The sequence below is a fragment of the Panicum hallii genome, chromosome 4 (assembly GCF_002211085.1).
Source record: "Panicum hallii strain FIL2 chromosome 4, PHallii_v3.1, whole genome shotgun sequence".
In the NCBI taxonomy this organism is placed as follows: Eukaryota; Viridiplantae; Streptophyta; class Magnoliopsida; order Poales; family Poaceae; genus Panicum; species Panicum hallii.
Genome location: NC_038045.1, coordinates 24,203,111 through 24,222,495, shown reverse-complemented (window position 1 = coordinate 24,222,495; position 19,385 = coordinate 24,203,111). Strand labels below are relative to the sequence as shown.

The 19,385-nt window shown below is 46.9% G+C and overlaps 1 protein-coding gene across 1 annotated transcript; it reads right to left on the bottom strand.

Annotated features, from left to right (window-relative positions):
- Positions 1–12,801: 12,801 nt before the first annotated feature.
- On the bottom strand, positions 12,802–13,889 carry LOC112890894. Its single transcript, XM_025957766.1, has 3 exons — positions 13,850–13,889; positions 13,380–13,481; positions 12,802–13,297 (listed from the first exon to the last, which is right to left on the bottom strand). The coding sequence occupies exons 2-3, from the start codon at positions 13,409–13,411 to the stop codon at positions 12,901–12,903; spliced, it is 429 nt and encodes a 142-aa protein (XP_025813551.1). The 5' UTR covers positions 13,412–13,481; positions 13,850–13,889; the 3' UTR covers positions 12,802–12,900.
- Positions 13,890–19,385: the final 5,496 nt, after the last annotated feature.

The following is a 19,385-nucleotide window of genomic DNA, read 5'->3' as shown; positions in this document are numbered from 1 at the left end:
AAGCAGGGGCGGCGGCACAGGGTCACAGGCGGCGGCGGCGCTAGGGACAGGGGGAGAAGGATAGGGGCGGCGGTGGTGGTCGTGATGGTGGAGTGCGACGTTGGGGGGGTATTTATAGGGGAAGAGGCCGGTGAGGCGGAGAGAAACGAGGCGGTGGCGGCCGGCGGGCGGTGCGGGCGCAATCAATGGCGCTCGGCCGCTTGCGGCCGTCGCGTCACGGCGTGGCGGGGAGGACGCCGAGGCGTTGTAGGACACGTGGGGAGGGAGCTGTGCGAGCACAGGGCGGTGCAGCAGGGGGGGCAGCGGCGCCGTGCGCGGGCGCGCACAGGGGAGCGAGCGGCGGCGGACGCGGGGTGCCAGCGGGCGGCGCGGCACGCGTGGGACAAGGCTCGCGTGTGCGCGCGCAGCGCGGCGGGGCGCGGGTCCGAGGTGAGGGTGCGGGCACGTGGGCGGCGCTGTGCGGCCAGAGCGACGGCGCGCGCGACGGGGCAGGCGCGGCAGCGGTGGGTGCGTGGGAACAGAGCGTGCGCGTGCGGCGCGGCGTCGCGAGGCGCGGCAGCGGAGGACGGCGCGGCGCGGCGCGCGGCCACGCGCGGTGCGTGCGCGCGTCGCGGCGTGGCCGGGGTGAGGCAGGGCGACGCAGCTCGGGAGCTCGGAGGGGGAAACAGGAAGGGAAAGAAAGGGAGGGAAGGAAGAAAAGAGAAAAGAAGGAGGGAAGAAAAAGAAAGGGAAAGGAAAAGAAAAAAAAAGGAAGAAAAGAAATAGGGAGAGAAAGAGAAAAGAAGGAGAGGGAGGGAAGGAGTGCCGGCGCCGGTCGCGGCGGTGACCGCGGCCGGTCGGCCACGCGCTGGGAAACGCGCAGCGCGAGGAGAACAGTGAGGGGGGGGGGGAAAAAAGAAGACGCGTCGGCGCCAATCGCGGCCGCTGCCGCGGCCGGTCGGCCACGCGCGCGGTATTCGCGCGAGGAAAAGAAGTCGCGCCGGCGCTAATCCCGATGGGCGGTCGCGCGTGACGCAGAGCGATCAGTTAGAGTTAGGGTTTTGACATCGAGTCGTTTTTATGAACTAATCTAGCGCAGGATTTAATTAAGTGAATTTTCGGGGCGTTACATCGTATCTTCCTTGCCTTTTCAATTCACCATGATTTCAAGCTATACCAAATGGATGTGAAGAGCGCTTTTCTTAATGGACCAATTTCCGAATTGGTATATGTTGAGCAAACATAGGATTTTGAAGATTCCAAGTTTCCTAATCACGTCTACAAGCTCCATAAGGCGCTCTATGGGCTCAAGCAAGATCCTAGAGCATGGTATGAATGCCTTAAGAATTTTCTCTTAAGGAAATGCTTTAAGATAGGCAAAGCCGATCCCACTCTTTTCACTTGTAAAGTTGATAAAGATATTTTTGTATGCCAAATATATGTCGATGATATTATATTTGGTTCTACTAATCAATCTTGGTGCGAGGACTTTAGTAGGATCATGACAAAGAGATTTGAGATGTCCATGATGGGTGAGTTAACTTTCTTCCTTGGATTTCAAATCAAGCAACTCAAGGAAGGCACTTTCATTTGTCAAATCAAATATACTAAAGATATGTTGAAAAAGTTAGATATGGAGAATGCCAAGCCTATCAAGACACCCATGCCAACTAATGGACATCTCGATCTAAATGAAGATGGCAAGGCCATAGATCAAAAGGTATATCGCTCCATGATTGGATCCCTTCTTTACCTTTGTGCATCTAGGCCCGATATCATACTTAGTGTGTGCATGTGTGCAAGGTTTTAAGCTAATCCTAAGGAATGTCATCTTATGGCTGTTAAGAGAATTCTAAGATATTTGGTTTACACTCCATACCTTAGCTTGTGGTATCCCAAGGGCTCCACTTTCAATCTACTTGGCTACTCCGATTCGGATTATGCCGGTTGCAAATTAGATAGGAAGAGTACATCGGGGACTTGTCAATTCCTTGGTCGGTCCCTTATATCTTGGAGTTCTAAGAAACAAAATTCCGTTGCTTTATCCATTGCCGAAGCCGAGTATGTTGCTGCAGGTGCTTGTTGTTCGCAACTACTTTGGATGAGATTTACTTTGAGCGACTTTGGTTGCAAGTTTAGTAAAATTCCACTCTTGTGTGACAATGAGAGTGCAATCAAGCTAGCTAACAACCCAGTAAACCACTCAAGAACCAAACACATTGATATAAGACATCATTTCTTGAGAGACCATGAGACCAAAAGCGATATCGTTTTGAGTCATGTAAGCACCGATAAACAACTAGCCGATATCTTCACTAAACCACTTGATGAGCAAAGGTTTTGTACCTTGCGGAGTCAGCTGAATATATTAGATTCTCGTAACTTAGTTTGAGATCATGCACATGTTTGATTGCTATAGAGTAATTTTCAAGAAAATTTGAATCTTTTCTTACTTACTTGAGACTATTGTTCCCATTGTTGATTGTTGACTAGTCTCAACCTAAGTGAGCCTCTCGCATCACATGATCTCTTTACCAAAATTCAGTCCTATCCTTCACTCAAATTCTGCTCGGGGTGAGCCGGATACTCCGGTCCTTTGTCCGGATACTCCGGATATTTGTCCGGATACTCCGGTCCTTTGTCCGGATACTCCGGATATTTGTCCGGATACTCCGGATGGTAAAACCATCCCATATATACCGTGGAGGGGGTCGGTTAAAAACGTTTCACGCGTTCATTCACACCGACGCCGCCTCTCTCTTCCTCTCTCTCGCCCAAGAGGCGATTTCAACCATCCAAGAGCACAAAAACTTGCAAATCTTTGAAGAAAGGGCATTCTCCCTCAAACTTCAAATCGCCCGATCTCTCAATGTAGTTGATAAAATTGAATGTCCTTTAGGGCATTATCTTCACTCATGTCTAGTAACTCGTACCCTAAGTTTCACTCAAATCCCATGGTAGAATCTTTTGGTTTCTTGAACCTAGGTTTTGGAACACGATGCCCGGAGACTCCGGATACTTTGTCCGGATACTTCGGACAGTATGCCCAGAGTATCCGGACATATACCCGGACTCTCCGGATTTCAAGAAATTCAGCCAGAATATTTCTCTCCTGTTGGTTCTAGATTGATCCTAATCGCTCAATCCTATGTCTAGGCTATGGGAAGAGACCGTGCAAATGCTCCTACAGGGCAGCAACGGCAAATGCATCGCCATAATCCACAACTTCAAGTGGAAGAGGACTCCCCTCCAAGCCTCCTCCTCCAAGGGAGCTTCGACCTAACTGACACGCAAGCAAGGAACCTGCTAGCAGCAGCCAGGCTCCATCTCGTGCATCTCGACAAACTCCCTACATGATGCCAAGTATGGCTGTGCCTCCTCCTTCCCGAGCAAATCCAACAAGAAAAGGAATCGCTTGGGAAATCTGCCCTCGCACACCTCCACGTCTTCAAATAGAGTTTCAAGAAGATCAACGCCAATATCCCAGATGCCCGAAGCTCACCTGTCCTCAAATTCTGCAAGGGTTTGCGGTTGAAATGGGGAGAAATTACTTCAAGCAAACCGTGGCACTGACTAATGCACGCAAGGAGGACGTGTATAAATATGAGAAGGCAGAAAACTTGGAAAGAAGATTTTGGTATCAGTTGCATCAGGATTTCTACTCCTTTGTAGTCATGCTCAAGGGCAAGGCTCCAATTGTCCCTTGCAAGTATGTGGATTGGGCATACTTTGAGAAGCTCAACGATCCATTCTTCAATCAAGAAATTGCAAAGTGCAAGGAATTTGGGCTTTATGACATCATGGGCTTTAGGTATGATTGGAATGAGGAGATCCTTGCTCAATTTCGCTCCTCTCTCTTTTATGATGCAAGGAAAATTGCCTTCTTTTGGATAACCGAGGGAGTGAAGTATGGAGTGGATTACATGACCTTCTCTAGGCTTCTTGAACTTGGCTCAGAGGATGAGAAGAGAGATCCCATTCATGTGGAGCATCAATTGAAGCCAAATCAACTACCAGCCCTCTTCTACAATCCGATTCTAGCCGAAGCCAGTAACGCAAGCACCCTTCAGCCCTTCTACTACATGATGAATCAATTCTTTCATGCCACCATTGATGCTAAGGATGGAGACGCTACGGCACTTAGATATTCTGCTTGCAATCTTCTTGCTCGTGTCATGCCCGGTGGAAGACCCTTCTCCATCATGGATTTCATGTGGAATGAGTTGAGGAGGACAATGAATGATCCATAGAAATTTCTACCATCTGCTCCATATCTCATGTATAAGATAGAGAGGGTTATGAAGGTCACCTTTCCTAAGGACTGCAAGCATGCAGCACTTCACCTTTGTCCTCGCTCCGGAGATGCACCGCATGCACCTCCTCTTCATGCCGGTGCTACAAGGAATCCAAGATTTGATTCCGCTCCATCTCATTCCGGTGTCTCTTCTTCCTCTTGCCATGGTCACCATGATTTGTTCATCAAGCAGGCACTCAAGAGCATCTTTAGCATGTGCAAGACCGCTACTCATGAAATCAATGAAAACCCCCGTGATATTATTGAGATCAAGGGTCACTTAGGACTTCCTGCGGATCCTTACCATGAGTTGCCCGATTTTGATAACCCATTCGCCGAGTGGGATGCTGCAGATGAGGCTGCGATTGCTGCTGCTCATGCCCCTCTTCCTCGCCCACATCGACGCACTCATGCACCTACTCGTTCTCGTTGCTCTCCTCCTCATGGCCAAGAGATCTTTGATGAAGAAGAGGAGACCGAGGAAGAAAAACCTCACAACTACCATGAGATCCCCGACTCGGATGAGGATGAAGACAAATCTAATGACGGCGCCCAAGATGATGATGAGGAGTAGATCACTTTGCTCCTTTTATTCCTTTTTTGGCACTTAATGACAAAGGGGGAGTGAAGATGACCATTTTTGTACTCTTTTGGGCTTGTATTGTATTGAATGTATTGAACTTGTATTGTATTGAAAACTTGTAGTGTGTGCTACTCTATGTTTAAAACTGTTTGGTTGTCACATTTGAAACTTTTCTAAGGTTTAAATGCTAGTGTGATGCCTATTTAAATTGTGCAGAAGGTCTGGATACTCCGATTACGCTGCCGGATAATGTCCGGAGTCTCCGGACTTATACCCGGAGTCTCCGGATTTTTGCAGCCAACACAAATTTTTCGTGAGTGCATAACCTATCATTTGCATCACACATTGTATGAGCATACACTTGTTCACCCCACTGTAAAATGTATAAAGAGCTTTTCATGTTTTCGTCAGAATGTGCCAACTTTGACTTTTGAGAAGTCAATTTGAAATTAAAATTCATGGCATACATTAAGGGGGAGCTCTTTATACGCTTAAGCTTACATTTTTATGATTATTAAATGAGATACATGTGGTTTGTCATCAATCACCAAAAAGGGGGAGATTAAAAGATATCTAGGCCCCTTAGTGGGTTTTGATGGTAGATGATAAAGCACATGTATATCTAATCATGTTATCGAGCGTGTGTGCAGGGGCTAAGAGTGATGAAGCAAAGTGTATTACAAAACATGACCCCTAAAAAGGGAAATAAAAAGCGGTGGTTCAAATTTACTTAAAGGATTAGATTTTATTTTGAAATTAAGTATAGGAACACCGTACTATCAAGAGGAACTTTGATCCACAGGTGTTGACGTGGTAGTTGTGCTCAAAAGAACCTACTCCAACCATGAGAATCAAACCTACCACTATAAACAGCCTTCTTGTGAAATTCCGTGTTATATCCGGCTTGTCCGGTTCATAGTCCGGAATGTTCGGACAAAGTGTTCCGGAGTATCCGGACATATACCCGGAGTTTCCGAGTAATAGTTCCCCGACCGTAGTTTCTCTGAGACCGGAGTCTCCGGACCCTAGTGTCCGGAGTACCCGGACATATACCCGGAGTATCCGGGTATCCTTTACCCAACGGCTAATTTTCTGTGAGAGGGGGTATAAATATCCCCCATACCCCTTCATTCAAAGTGCTCTTGCTCATTTCAACCAAAAAACACTTGCAAGCAAAAGAAGAGCTCTCTCACTCCCCTTTCTTCATTCTTGAGTGATTTCCTTTGGGGATTCAAGGAAGATTGTTGCAAGAGCAAAGATTTGTGCTAGTAAGCTTCCATTCCATCTCTTGAGCACAACATTCTTGTCTGGCCGGTGGATTCAAGTTCATTGCTCTTGGAGCTTCAAGCTCCTAGACGGCTAGGCGTCGCTTGTGAGTGTTCAAGCAAGTTGTGAGCACCACAAGAAGTTTGTAATTGTCATTCCTCTTGAAGGAACACATAGTAAATAACCTTGGGTTTGAGCGTTGGTCTCACACTTGGAAGAGGAGCATAGGGGTTCTTGAGCACCGTCTCTTGAATCCTTCCTCAACAGAGACGTAGCTCCTTTGGGAGTGAACTTCGGGAAACAAATTCTGTCTCTCTTTTGTACTCCTTACTAGTTTTATTAGGTATTTGCTTGTGAAACTAACTTTCTAGGGTTTGAGGCCGATCTACAATTATACTAGTTTCTAGAGCAAAACAACTGGTAAGAAACGCTCTTAAGGTACTACTAGCTTGTCTAATTTTACTCGATCTAAATTGCAGCATCAATATCTTGTTAGTGTGTACATTGTTTCATACCCGGACTCTCTGGACAATATTTTCGGAAACTCCGGACACAAAACCCGGAGTATTCGGACATATATCTGGAGTATCCGGACATCTGTGTTACTGACAGTGTTTAAAGTGTTTTAAGTTTCAGATCAGCCTATTCACCCCCTCTAGGCATCTTGAGATCCTTTCACAGTGCCAACGACATCTTCAACAACTCATCTCGACTAGAAACTAGTCGGGACCGAGCCGCAAACTACTCGACGACTAGCTCCGCTCGGTCAACAACTAGTCGGAATCAACTCAGACTAGGTGGCTCCATCAACAAATCGCTCATGGATCAAGATCGGGTTAAGACGGTTCAACCCAGGACCCTCTCTGTATTGGAAGAGGATCTTGATCATCCTCCACCACTCGGAGAAGTAGAAGCCACCACTCGTCCGGGGGCTATGGTTTCCGACAACCACTCGAATCCATCTACTCATGTGACCCAGGGTCTGGTAAGGGGATCAGATTGGTCGGGCAGGTTTGGGCAGCGGAAGGGCAAGAAACCCTCCAGGTCCCTTAAGTCAAGCCCACTATGATTCATTGCCACACCCGGGGAACTCCCTTTTCAAGAGGGCAGACCCCTCCCCCATCTGACGGCAAAGACGAGGGCCAGATGGTGCAAAGTGCCAAACGCTTCGCACCCAATCGAGAAGTACTCATGATTCACGCCGACGAGGACTGTGAAGGCCTAGAGCAGGTCCAGCTAGATGACTACGATGACTATCTCCTTGATTCACTCGATGAAGACGTGGATGTAACAATGGATAGGGAATCCTCATCCAACATCAAGGTAGATGATGCAGATCACTTCCAGAAGGAACACCGCAGGCTCATCAACGCGAAGTGCGCCGAACGCAGGCACCGCGCCATCAAGACGAACCAGCAGGGAAGCCGTAACCTCCATGACTTCTCCACGGGTGACCTTCGAGACATCCTCAATGCTCACCGGGATGCCCGCCTTGTCATCACTACCAAGCAGCAGAAGTGCAGAGAAGTGGAAGCCCACAGCCCCACCAGTTATCATCTCCCTCTCTACTACCTGAAGACTACTCGGAAGCATAAGCCAGAAGCCGTGGAACAATCCACCCGAAGAAAAAAGACTCCCACTTCAAAGAAACGACTGGAGGAAGTGCTCCATGGGCAATGCCTGTACCACCCGAAGAGCAAGCATTCGACCTTTGAATGTCAAGCCCTTCGGAGGGCCCTTGGAGCTCCGCCAAGTCCACGAAGAAAGGTGACGGGACTATTTGTCCAGTGATTTACTCTTAAATTTGTACCCAATTCAAGGAGGTTTCCTGAGGGTCTTTTTGGTGTTTCGTTTGTTTAAACCATTATTTTGGGACCTTATCTCGAAACAAGAGGTTACATACACATAAAAGCACCCCTTTTTACCACTTAGTTAGGATCGCTATTTATGTTTATTTACTTGGGTTTATCACAACTATCTCACTAAACTCAGGGAACCCTGTCACAGTCACAGCCGAACCATGCGACTGCCAATAGTGGTTGCTTTGTTTGGCAATGACTAGTGGAACCCAGTAATTAGTCTAACAAAGCACCTACGCTATTGTCAATCCAAAACTACCAGTAACCCCTAGATTACTAGTCCCCGACTAGTTTTCTATGTTATTGAAGGGGCCCTGTCCCCAAATTTCCAGTAACACTCCGTTTGCTAGTTTTCGACTAGTATTACGTGTAGTTTATTGAAGGGGCCTTGCTCCTGTACGTCCATGCAAATGGTCTCACCGGAAATCAATTTTCTCCGACTAGAAACAGCTTGAAGCACCCGTACCACCCGCACGGAAATCAACTGTGCAATCGACGACTCGATCGATGACTCGGAACCCCTCAAAACGAATCCCCCTCGATCGGAGGTCCTCTACCACAAGTTGGAGAAGGATTTGGATCATCTACAACAAGTTGAAGGAGCATTTGGATGGTCTATGACAAGTCGGAGGAGGATTTGGATCATCTACTTCAAGTCGGAGAAGGACCAGCCAGCATCTATCGAATGGTTCCCGTCCCCGCCGAGTACACGGACTTCATCAACAACACCATACCTTCACCAAACGGCCACCACGGCCTCATGCCGTCTCAATATTGGTAGGGCGGGCCAGGGCATCGGAAGGGCATGAGTCCTCCAAGCTACCCGGCTCAGCCCACCCTTTTAGCACCTTAATCTTGGTAGGGCGGGCTAGGGCATCGGAAGGGCATGAGTCCTCCAAGCTACCCGGCTCAGCCTACCCTTTTAGCGCCTTAATCTTGGTAGGGCGGGCCAGGGCATCGGAAGGGCATGAGTCCTCCAAGCTACCCGGCTCAGCCCACCCTTTGAGCGCCTTAATCTTGGTAGGGCGGGCTAGGGCATCGAAAGGGCATGAGTCCTCCAAACTACCCGGCTCAGCCCACCCTTTTAGCACCTTAATCTTGGTAGGGTGGGCAAGGGCATCGGAAGGGCATGAGTCCTCCAAGCTACCCAGCTCAGCCCACCCTTTTAACGCCTTAATCTTGGTAGGGCGGGCTAGGGCATCAAAATGGCATGAGTCCTCCAAGCTACCCGGCTCAGCCCACCCTTTTAGCGCCTTAATCTTGGTAGGGCAGGCCAGGGCATCGGAAGGGCATGAGTCCTCCAAGATACCCGGCTCAGCCCACCCTTTTATTGCCTTAATCTTGGTAGGGCGGGCTAGGGCATCGGAAGGGCATGAGTCCTCCAAGCTACCCAGCTCAGCCCACCCTTTTTTTGCCTCCATCCTGGTAGGGCAGGCCTGGGCATAGGAAGGGAACGAGTCCTCCAAGCTACCCGGCTCAGCCCACCTTTCTTCGCCTACGACTTGGTTGGGTGAGCTTGGGCATAGGAAGGGCACGAGTCCTCCAAACTACCTAGCACAGCCCACCTTTGTTCGCCTACAACTTGGTTGGGTGGGCCTGGGTATCAGTAGGGCATGAGTCCTCTAAGGTACCCGGCTCAGCCTACCTTTTTGCGCTAGAATCTTGGAAGGGCAGGCCAGGGTATCGAAAGGGCATGGAGCCCTCCAAGCTACCCGGCTTAGCCCACCTTTTTTGTGCCATCAACCCCGACAACCAGCGGGCCTAGCACCATTCCAAAGAAGGTAGGATCCTCGACTCCTCGATGACTACTTCGCCATCGCCAGGGCACTCGGCGACTCGCCAATGACCAGCCTGATCGGGATCCGCACCACCAGTGACTAGTTGGAATTGATTCCGACTAGTCGGGATCATCAACAAACTAGCGCAGCTTCATCAGCAAGTGACACAACTTGGTTGGCAATCACCAATGAATCAAGATCGCCAATTACCTACGAGAAGATTGAGATCCTATTCAAGGAGGTTTTACGGAGATCTTTAGGGAATTTGATTAACCATTGTCTCGAGTTTTATCTCGACACAAGAGGTTTTTTTCCCAAAGAATTCGTTAACTACTTGGTCTGGGGATCAAGGGCTTTTCCCAAAACAGGGCATGTTCGTTCATCCTTACTTCAGTGCCATACGACTTGTTTTGGCCTGCCCAAGGTATCCCTTCGGGCTAACCGAGACATCTTCGCATGGCAACTTACGACCTGTCTTGGCCCGCCCAAGGACTCCCTGTGACACCCTAGGTGTCTAAAAGACTAAACAAAGATCCACCACATGAAATCAGCCACAAAAGAGCAAGAGAAGTATGAAAAAACCTATCAAATCTACCTTTCAAGCAAATGAAAATGTGTATATGTATATATGCATATACATGTGAACTCTTGCAAATAAGCCCTTATAACTTTCAAAGTTGATCACAACTGACTCTAAAAATTTAATGGCACATCTGTCATATCAAGAGCAACAAAAGTCTAGTTGAACTCAAAGGCTAACAGTGCAAAAATTGTCATGAAATGACATGTCATTTAAATACTGGTTTTTAGATTTTTCAAAATAACTTTTTATACATTGCTCAAATTGTGGCAGAACCAACCTGAATTATACCGGCTCAAGTACGCGAGTCCTTTCTGGAGGGCTACCTCATGCTTCAAACGGTATAACCCTATTGGCCTGTCGGGTAACGTCCCGATAAACCACCGAACGCAGGATCCAACAAGGTACCTCACACGAAGGTGAGTCCAGAGATATAAATGCCATTACATTTTACATCACAGGCAGATATATTACAAAAGTATACAAAACATCATCAGTTCCCAGTGAAGGGAGATTATTACAAAATAGTTTTAAGTTTTTAAGCCAAAGCAGCGGAGTTTAAAAGCGTAAATATTGTACACGTCGTTATTACAGATATCATGCTAGCCCTGACATGATATCACTCGGCAGAATCGGTGTTGGCCGGGGACGGATCCCACTCCACGGACCAACCATCAGGCAAGGGGTAGGGCCACGGTGTAATGAATGCTGGCTCATCAGGGAGATTACCTGAAGTAAATCAACAAAGCAAGGCTGAGTATACTAATACTCAGCAAGACTTACCCGCTCATGGTATACTTAGCCATGTATCTAGACTTATGCAGGCTTTTCAGGTTTTGGGTAGAGTTTTCAGCTGAAAAGCAACAAAGAGTAGATCCTTATTTTCAACTTTTAGTTTTCAGGTTCTAGTTGATTAACCATTCTAGGTAAGCACCTATAACTACTCACACATGGTAGAATCTTTAATCAAACAGCATCTTTGATAGTCACAAATTACTCTTGTTACTCTATGTGGCAAAGGGATCAAGCAGTCTCAACCATCGTGAGAAGCGGACGATTCTGAATCGAATTCAACCTTGCAAGGGTAAACCTAACTCACACGCTTGGAACACCAAAGGGTTGTTCCGAAGCAACCGTTTGCCTTTCATTCCGACTCGTGGATCAGGGCCACCACAAGCGACTGCAGGACCATACGCACTTCCAAAGTGCAGGACGTACGTCTGTAGCGCGACTACAAAACCCGTACTCCTTGTTGCCCAGCAACACGTATTCCTACACGTCGAACCAAGTAACCAAAAGAAACAAATACATGTGGTGGGGGGTATGTCCACTCCTCGGGCCGATTGGCTACTAGGCTTACCGCTTACCATATTTCACGGCATGTGGCTAGTACTTTCAAACGCTTAACCACCGCTACCACACACTACGACCTTATCCATTTCAACAACACAGACGGGGTATCATCTCAAACATGATACTCCCTAAAATTCCCATCCGTCATCCTTATAGTGAATATCGAAAAGTAAACATTACAATTCCTATATCGCGCGAATGACAGGAAATCACTCGACTTCTACCGGTCCTATAAGCAGAGCAACTATTCGGACTCAAGTACTAGTGTTCAATACATCGGTTCCTGGAATTATGCAGCTAAGGTTTCCAAACAACTCCTAAGAACTTAATGCATAAAGACATATATAAATAGTATAGTTTGCAGTGTAATAAAGTAGGGTTATGTCCGGGGCTTTTCTTCGTTGGTGGGGCTGGGGTTAGTCAAATTAATATATTCCGAACCTTGGTTCGGGGCTTCAGAGAATTCCGCGACGAAGTTCCCGGCACTACAAGAAATCTTAGCTTTTATGACAAACCGAATCTGTCATGTAAAGTACGCAATTGGTCATAAAAAGTAAGTTATGACCAAAATCCCCACGTCACAGTGTCGTCACAAAACGACCGTCACATAAAGTACCTCGTGACGGTTTTATGGTCCACGGTCACAAAATGTCTGTATCTTTTGTGACGGAGGGTTTGTAGCGTCACATATTGTTTCCTTTTATGACGAGTACTTCTGTCATATATTAGCTAGTCAACGCATCACATTATGTACGAGTCATCACAAATGCAGTGTCGTCATGTATAGTTTTTGTAGATTATGTGACACTTATATTTTGTCATGTTTTGTACTGGTTCGTATGCTATTTACACACATTTGCAGACGAGTCTGTGGCGTCACAAATTGGCATTCCATTCATGATGGCGTCGCCCCACTGGTCTTTCATCACAGCATACAAAAGCATAATTAATACACATATATCAGCCATCATCCACAGAATTGACACCACAATTCTCAAATCATTCAGAATTCACAGGTCAACACAATTCACTGAAGCCATCATGGATACACATGTTCCAACCACAAACTTGCAGCATACTTGTTCAACCACATAGTTCCAGGTTCAACCACACATGTTCCAACCACAAAGTTCGAAGCACAGACTAAGTTAAAGCAATGTAGCAAAAGCTTAGACAAAGGCCTCATCCTCAGAAACTGCAGTCATACCTCAATCTTTCTGAAGTCTCAGGACAGCTCGCAGCAGCGCATTAGTCTCCTCAAACCTGCTAGTCATCCCCCTCACTTCCTCTTGGGTCTGCCGCAGCAAATTTTGGTTTTCTTCAAGTGCGTCCTGCTGAGCTTGAAGTTGTGCCTGCAACTCTTCCCGCTTCCTAGCAGCTTCCTCTCTTTCAGCTTGGAGGGTTGCCTCAAACTCAGCTCGGATGCGTGCTTGTGCTGCTGTCGATGAGGACTGAGCATTCTTTGATGGTCGAGGGGCACCAATGTTAGGAAGAAATGTGGATGAGCGGCTGATCTCGCTAAGAGTTTCATCAACAATCTTGGTGGGAGATTTTTTTTTCTTCTCCTTCTTCTGGCTCTCTATCCTTCTCTGCCACCATCCGTTCCTACATAAAGAGAATGCAGTTAATAACAAGGCCAGGCATGTACTTGAGTACAATAGATGTATCAAATCATTTTGGAACTTACATATATTTCATTGGCAAGAGGAGTGCGACCATTTTTGGAACTTTTCATACATTCCCCAAAGAACTCTACAGCATCTGGATCGCTGTTGTTGTACTTAGGCCTCTGCAGCATGTAAAAGCCTTGGATGACTTTCAAGCACACATCTCAGTTTGCATTGCATAGTAACAAAAGGATCCAGCCGAAAACCAGGCAATCAGTGTGCATACAGAACAAAATAATCACATACAGTACAAGAAGCAAAATATTTAGTATCAGAAAGAGCCTTGCCCTTTTCATCCATCTTTCTCAGTTTCCCTGTGCAAATAAATTCCAAAAGGAAAAACACTACAAATAGCTATTCAGAAGAGGAAAAACACTACAAATAGCCATGAACTACATTTTCCTTTGCAACATAACAGGAGCTTAAAGATGTTGAACATACAACCGAAAAGCACCCCAAAAGTGCCCCAAAGTGAAAGCAATAGTATTACCAGGCTGTATCGATAGGCTATGTAGGACCTAGAACCAGTTTCGGTTTACTTTATTCTTCGCAGATTTCTCCTGCACCACAAATGCAATACAAACTTCTAATTGACAGGCATAGTTTGATTGCATGTTAACAAAAGCAGTGATGCAGGCCATGGACCTGATTCTTTGGGTCACACCAGTACTTTACGAGCTCGATCCACTCCTCTGTCTTCATTTTAGGTGGAGGTTCTTTGGCCAACAGCTGTTCCATTGTGAGGGACTCGTCGAAGTACTTCCTTTTTAGGTGATACCTCTGCTGCTTTACTCCCTTCTTAATGATATCAGTGCATGCAGATTTGCTTGGTCCATCATTCTTAACATCCACATCCAACCTATTCTGCAGTCACACAAATCATTTATTTGACAAAATTTCTTACATGGGAGTAGAGCTAGTAATGAAAGAAAGTAGTTGAAGTGAATTAGGTGTCTCACCGCCACTTTATCAAGTACAACCCCTATCTTTTTCATAAAGCTTCCAAGATGTGTAGATAGGCAGCTTGTCTCTAAGAGCTACACCAGTTTCTGATGCCAGCTTCGCTGCTTGAAGTGGGACATCAGGTCTTTTCTTCCCTTCAGCCACTTGGATAGGCAGCTTGTTTCCTCTCTTTATCATCTTCTCTAAGCCAAGCCCTATGGTTTTCTTGCGGACTTCCTTTCGGGGCGCTGCATTGGCAAATAACATGCAAAATGGGTTATTATAGCAGCCACAAATGTAGATATTGAATGTAGATAATAGTGGTTGGAAACACATATTGATTACCAGGAACAAAGTCACCAACTGGTTCTCCTTCAATTGTATGACCCTCTGAATCGGCATCAACTTGGTCATTTGCGTCATTGATGTCATTGCTTTGCCTAGAGCTCTATACACCTAGCGAGGTTTCTATAGGAACTGATTGGTTAACACTAGTCGTGGGAGTAACTTGTGGAAACATGGCAAGGATGGGTGTAGGAGTAGGAGTACTATGCTCAGTGTTTCCACTAGGCGTAGATATGGGTGGACTGGTGCTAGGTAATCTAGAAGCACTGGAAATGGGATTAGTTTTAGGGTTGGCTTTCGAAGCGGTCTTAGCAGGCAAGCGCAATCTTTCCCTAGGTGGTGGACGGCCTCCTGGCGATGCCATGGCTGCCTGTTGCCTAGTCAATCTGGTAGGCGTGCACGGTGGTAGCTGGTTTGCATCCTTAGGTGGTGGACGGCCTCCAGGCGATGCCATGGCTGCCTGTTGCCTAGTCAATCTGGTAGGCGTGCACGGTGGCAGCTGGTTTGCATCCCTATGGACGGCCTGCAGGCAATGCCATGGCTGCCTGTTGCCTAGTCAATCTGGTAGGCCTGCACGGTGGCAGCTGGTTTGCATCCCTAGGTGGTGGACGACCTCGAGTAGGCCTGGCTGCCTGTTTCCTAGTAAATTTGGTAGGCGAGCACGGTGGCAGCTGGTTTGCAGCCGCCATTTGTGCCGTCTTTTGCTTCTTAGTGCGAGTTCCTGGAACCATCGCTCGTACCTGCCAAGAGAAACATGCATCTTATCGATTAGGGATAATGAGTGAAGTACATTAAATGACTACAATGAAGTACATGATTGAAAAAGACTAACTACATACTTGTTAATTGGCCTAGTAATGCATCTCACCTCAATATTATCCTCATTTTTTAGGTCATCATCGTAGTCATCATCACTGTCACATTGGTTATCAATGTCAGAGGATGGGTCATATTCATTGTCAGACTCTATTGTCTTCCCCATGCACTTTTCCTTTTTCGAAAAAACATCTCTAACATCCTGAGCTAGTATTGGAATACCTAGAGACGCAAAAATTTCCTGGACCTCCCTTACCCTTCCATCCCTTTCCAGCTCGTGCTGAGTTTTTTTCATTTCTTACTTAGTTTCATGAAATGCACAGAGAGCAGAAACTGGATTCAGTTTCTGTAAAAGAGATGCAAAAGAACTAACAAATCAGTATTCTTTAAAATGTTAGGAAGAAGAAAAAATAACAATTAACAGAATGTAAGATTACCAAGCAATGGAGGAGAAGGGGGAACTAACAAGTCATGATTCATTAACTCATTTGCAGGCAACAGCTTCAGTATTCAGACTATAACTTTTCTGAACATTTCTAGACCTGCAATTACCAAGCAATGGAGGAGAAGGGGGAAGCAGACTACCTTTGGAGGAGGAGGAAGCAGACTATAGCCGGCGTTGAGGAGTGCACATGGATGCCTTCGGTGCACCTCTGTCCGAGCAAAGTTCAGGATGTCGACGGGGCTCTCCGGCCTCTGGCGTTGACGTGGATGTCGTCCGCGCTGGGTGCCGCTAAGTGGCGGGGAGGTAGGAGGAGGCCATGCTCATTGACGTTGCGGGGTTGAGTGACAGCGGGCCGGGGGTGGTGGGTTGGCGCGGCAGCGGGGGTGATGGGTCGGCGCGGCAGCAGGGGCTTGAGGGAAAGCGGGGGTGGTGGGTCGGCGCGGCAGCGCGGGTGGTTGGTCGGCGCGGCAGCAGGCCGGGGCTGGAGGGACGGCGGGGTTGGTGTGTCGGCGAGGAGAGGGGACCAAGGATTGGGGATTTTTCCCCTATCCCTAGCCGGGCAAGAGGATAAGGCGAGGGGGGATTTGGATGGCTTGAGCGGGAGGTGGGGTGGGTCCCGTGTGTCGGCGAGCGGGATAGCGAAAATTTGGCCCTGGCGGGTGGGCCCGGATTGTCAGTGACCCTTTGAGTTCTATTAGGATTTCAAACCGATTTTTAGGCCTAGTAAACGATTGAAAATGAAATGAACGTATAAAACAAAAATGTTCAACTCGTCCAGTTCTACATTTTTGGTTTTGGCTATTTTTTCATTTGAACTTTTGTTGACAGTTTCAAATTTGAATTTCAAATTTGATGGTCTATGGACTAAAAATTGGTGTGCTAAATACTTTCAAAATAAAAAGTGATGAACACAAAGATTGCACATCTCATCAAAATGAACACTTTTTGTTTTGGTAGTTAGTTCATTCAAGAAAGTGGCAGTAAGTTTGTTCATAAAAATTACATGTCTCACTAATAGTTTCATGAGGCTATATGAGAGATTGTTCCCTCGACTTGTAAATCGTTCAAACTTTGGAACATGAAAATATGATCAAAATCAACAAAAAAATTTGAATGATCATGATTTTACAAATTTTTAGAAAAAAAAGCATCAGATTTCGAGATGGTATGTAGGAGCAAAATTTGTTACAAGATTTAAACATGAACATCTGGGCCCACATGTCATTGATATGCTGGACAACCTGGCCACTGTGTGCCCGCTTGGCCACTGCTCATTGTGTTGCCGCTTGGCCACTGCCTGTAGGCATCAGGCCGGCCCAACTGGCCTGCTGCCTTGCCGCCCCTCCCCTCACCCTGCAGGCTTGCCGGCGACCAGCACCTGCACTCAGCGGCCTCGCCGCCCCTCACCTCCAGCAGCCGCCGCCCCTCCCCTCACCTGCATCTGGCGCCCACCCCCTCAGCTCCAGCAGCAGCCGCCCCTCCCCTCAGCTGCATCTGGCACCCACCCCCTCAGCTCCAGCAGCCGCCACCCCTCCCCTCACGTGCATCTGGCGCCCACCCCCTCAGCTCCAGCAGCCGCCGGCCGTCCCCTCACCTGCACTGTGGTACGTGGAGCCCAGGGGTCGAACCCACGGTGGATCTTCACCAGCAAAACGAGCTGCTCCACCCCCCACCAGCATCCACGCGTGGCAACCACCCCCACAAGGTGAGTTCAGTGATGTGTACCTCTGTCAATTTACCATTTTTTCTTGTACTATTTTAACTTTAGTCCAGGGATTTAAGATGGATTTGTTACTCTTTGCACCTAATTTATCCAGGTCGAGATGGATAGAAGTTGGATTTATACAAGTGCACCATTTTCGCCGGCCTTTTTGTCTGGTGTTCAACACTTCATGGAATATGTCAGAGCTAGATGTAGTAGTGCAGATGAGAAAATCAAGTGCCCATGCCGAAAATGCTTGAACCAGAAAGAGAAAAGCCTAGACTATGTACACGAGGATATCGAGCTCAATGGTATGTCTAGGTGCTATATTAGGTGGGCTCATCATGGAGAGGAAGAAGATGATGTTGGACAAGATGATGATGGAGAACTCGCTGTTCTACTTGAAGATATGTCATGTGATGGAACTGACCAAGGCCAGGCACCACTTGATGAGGAAGGACAAGCTGAAGATGTCATAGATGATGGTGCAAGGGGAGTTCAGGGGTTGATTCAAGATTTGCGCAACGCAGCAAGCCATGGCCTCGGTGGTAACTTATATAAACAACTCATGGAAGAGGCAAAGCATGAACTTTATCCAGGTTGCACCGAGGAGAGTAGGCTATCTTTCATGATTAAACTGCTGCATATAAAAGTGTACAATCGGATAACAACATCTGGGTTCGATGCATTCCTTGAGTTGCTTTCTTCAACTTTGAAGAATGTGCCCGGAATTCCTAAGTCATATAACGAGATGAAAGCTGTGCTTCGGAAGCTTGGTTTTGGTTATGTTTCTATTGATGCATGCAAGTATGATTGTGCCTTGTTTTGGAAGGACCATGAAGGCCATGATCATTGCCCAGTTTGTGGCTTCACAAGATGGAAAGTGAACAAGGAGGGCAGAAAGAAAGTTCCTCACAAGGTCCTCCGTTACTTTCCAATAATTCCACGCCTTCAAAGGCTTTTCATGTCAAAGCAGCGGGCACAATATGCAAGATGGCACAAGGAAAAGAGGGTACCCGTTGAAAATGAAATGAGACATCCTGCTGATGGGGAAGCTTGGAAAGATTTTGATGAGAATTTCAAGTCTTTTGTAGATGATCCCCGCAATTTGAGGTTAGCCATTGCTACTGATGGATTTAACCCATTTGGTCAGATGAGCAATTTATATAGCATATGGCCAGTGTTAGTGGTACCATACAATTTTCCACCCTGGATGTGCATGGACCAATCCAATTATATGCTTGCTTTACTAATTCCAGGCAAAAAATCACCAGGCAAAGATTTCCATGTGTTTATGCAGCCTTTGATAGCAGACCTGATGGAGCTTTGGAAGGGTGTAAAAACTTATGATGCAGTTGAAGGCAAAGACTTTAGCCTGCGTGCAGCGATTCTGTTTGGAATCCATGACTACCCTGCATTGGGCACCATGTCAGGCAGAACCACTAAGGGTTACTTTGCATGTGTATACTGTGATGAGAATCCATGCTCCGAATGTCTTAGAAACAAAATTGGTTTCATAAACCATAGACGTTTCCTCCCTAACGACCATGCTTGGAGGACAAACAAATCTTTCAATGGCAAGCATGAAAAAAGAGAGCAGCCAAGGAAATTTACTGCAGATGAGGTTATGGCAAGGTTGGATTCAGTTTGCTATGTTCCAGGCAAGAATCCAGATAAGCCAAAACCAAGAAAATGATGCCGTAATGTAGATGAACCAGTATGGCATCTGAAGGTTAGCTTCTATGATTTATCATACTGGTCAAAATTGAAGCTACA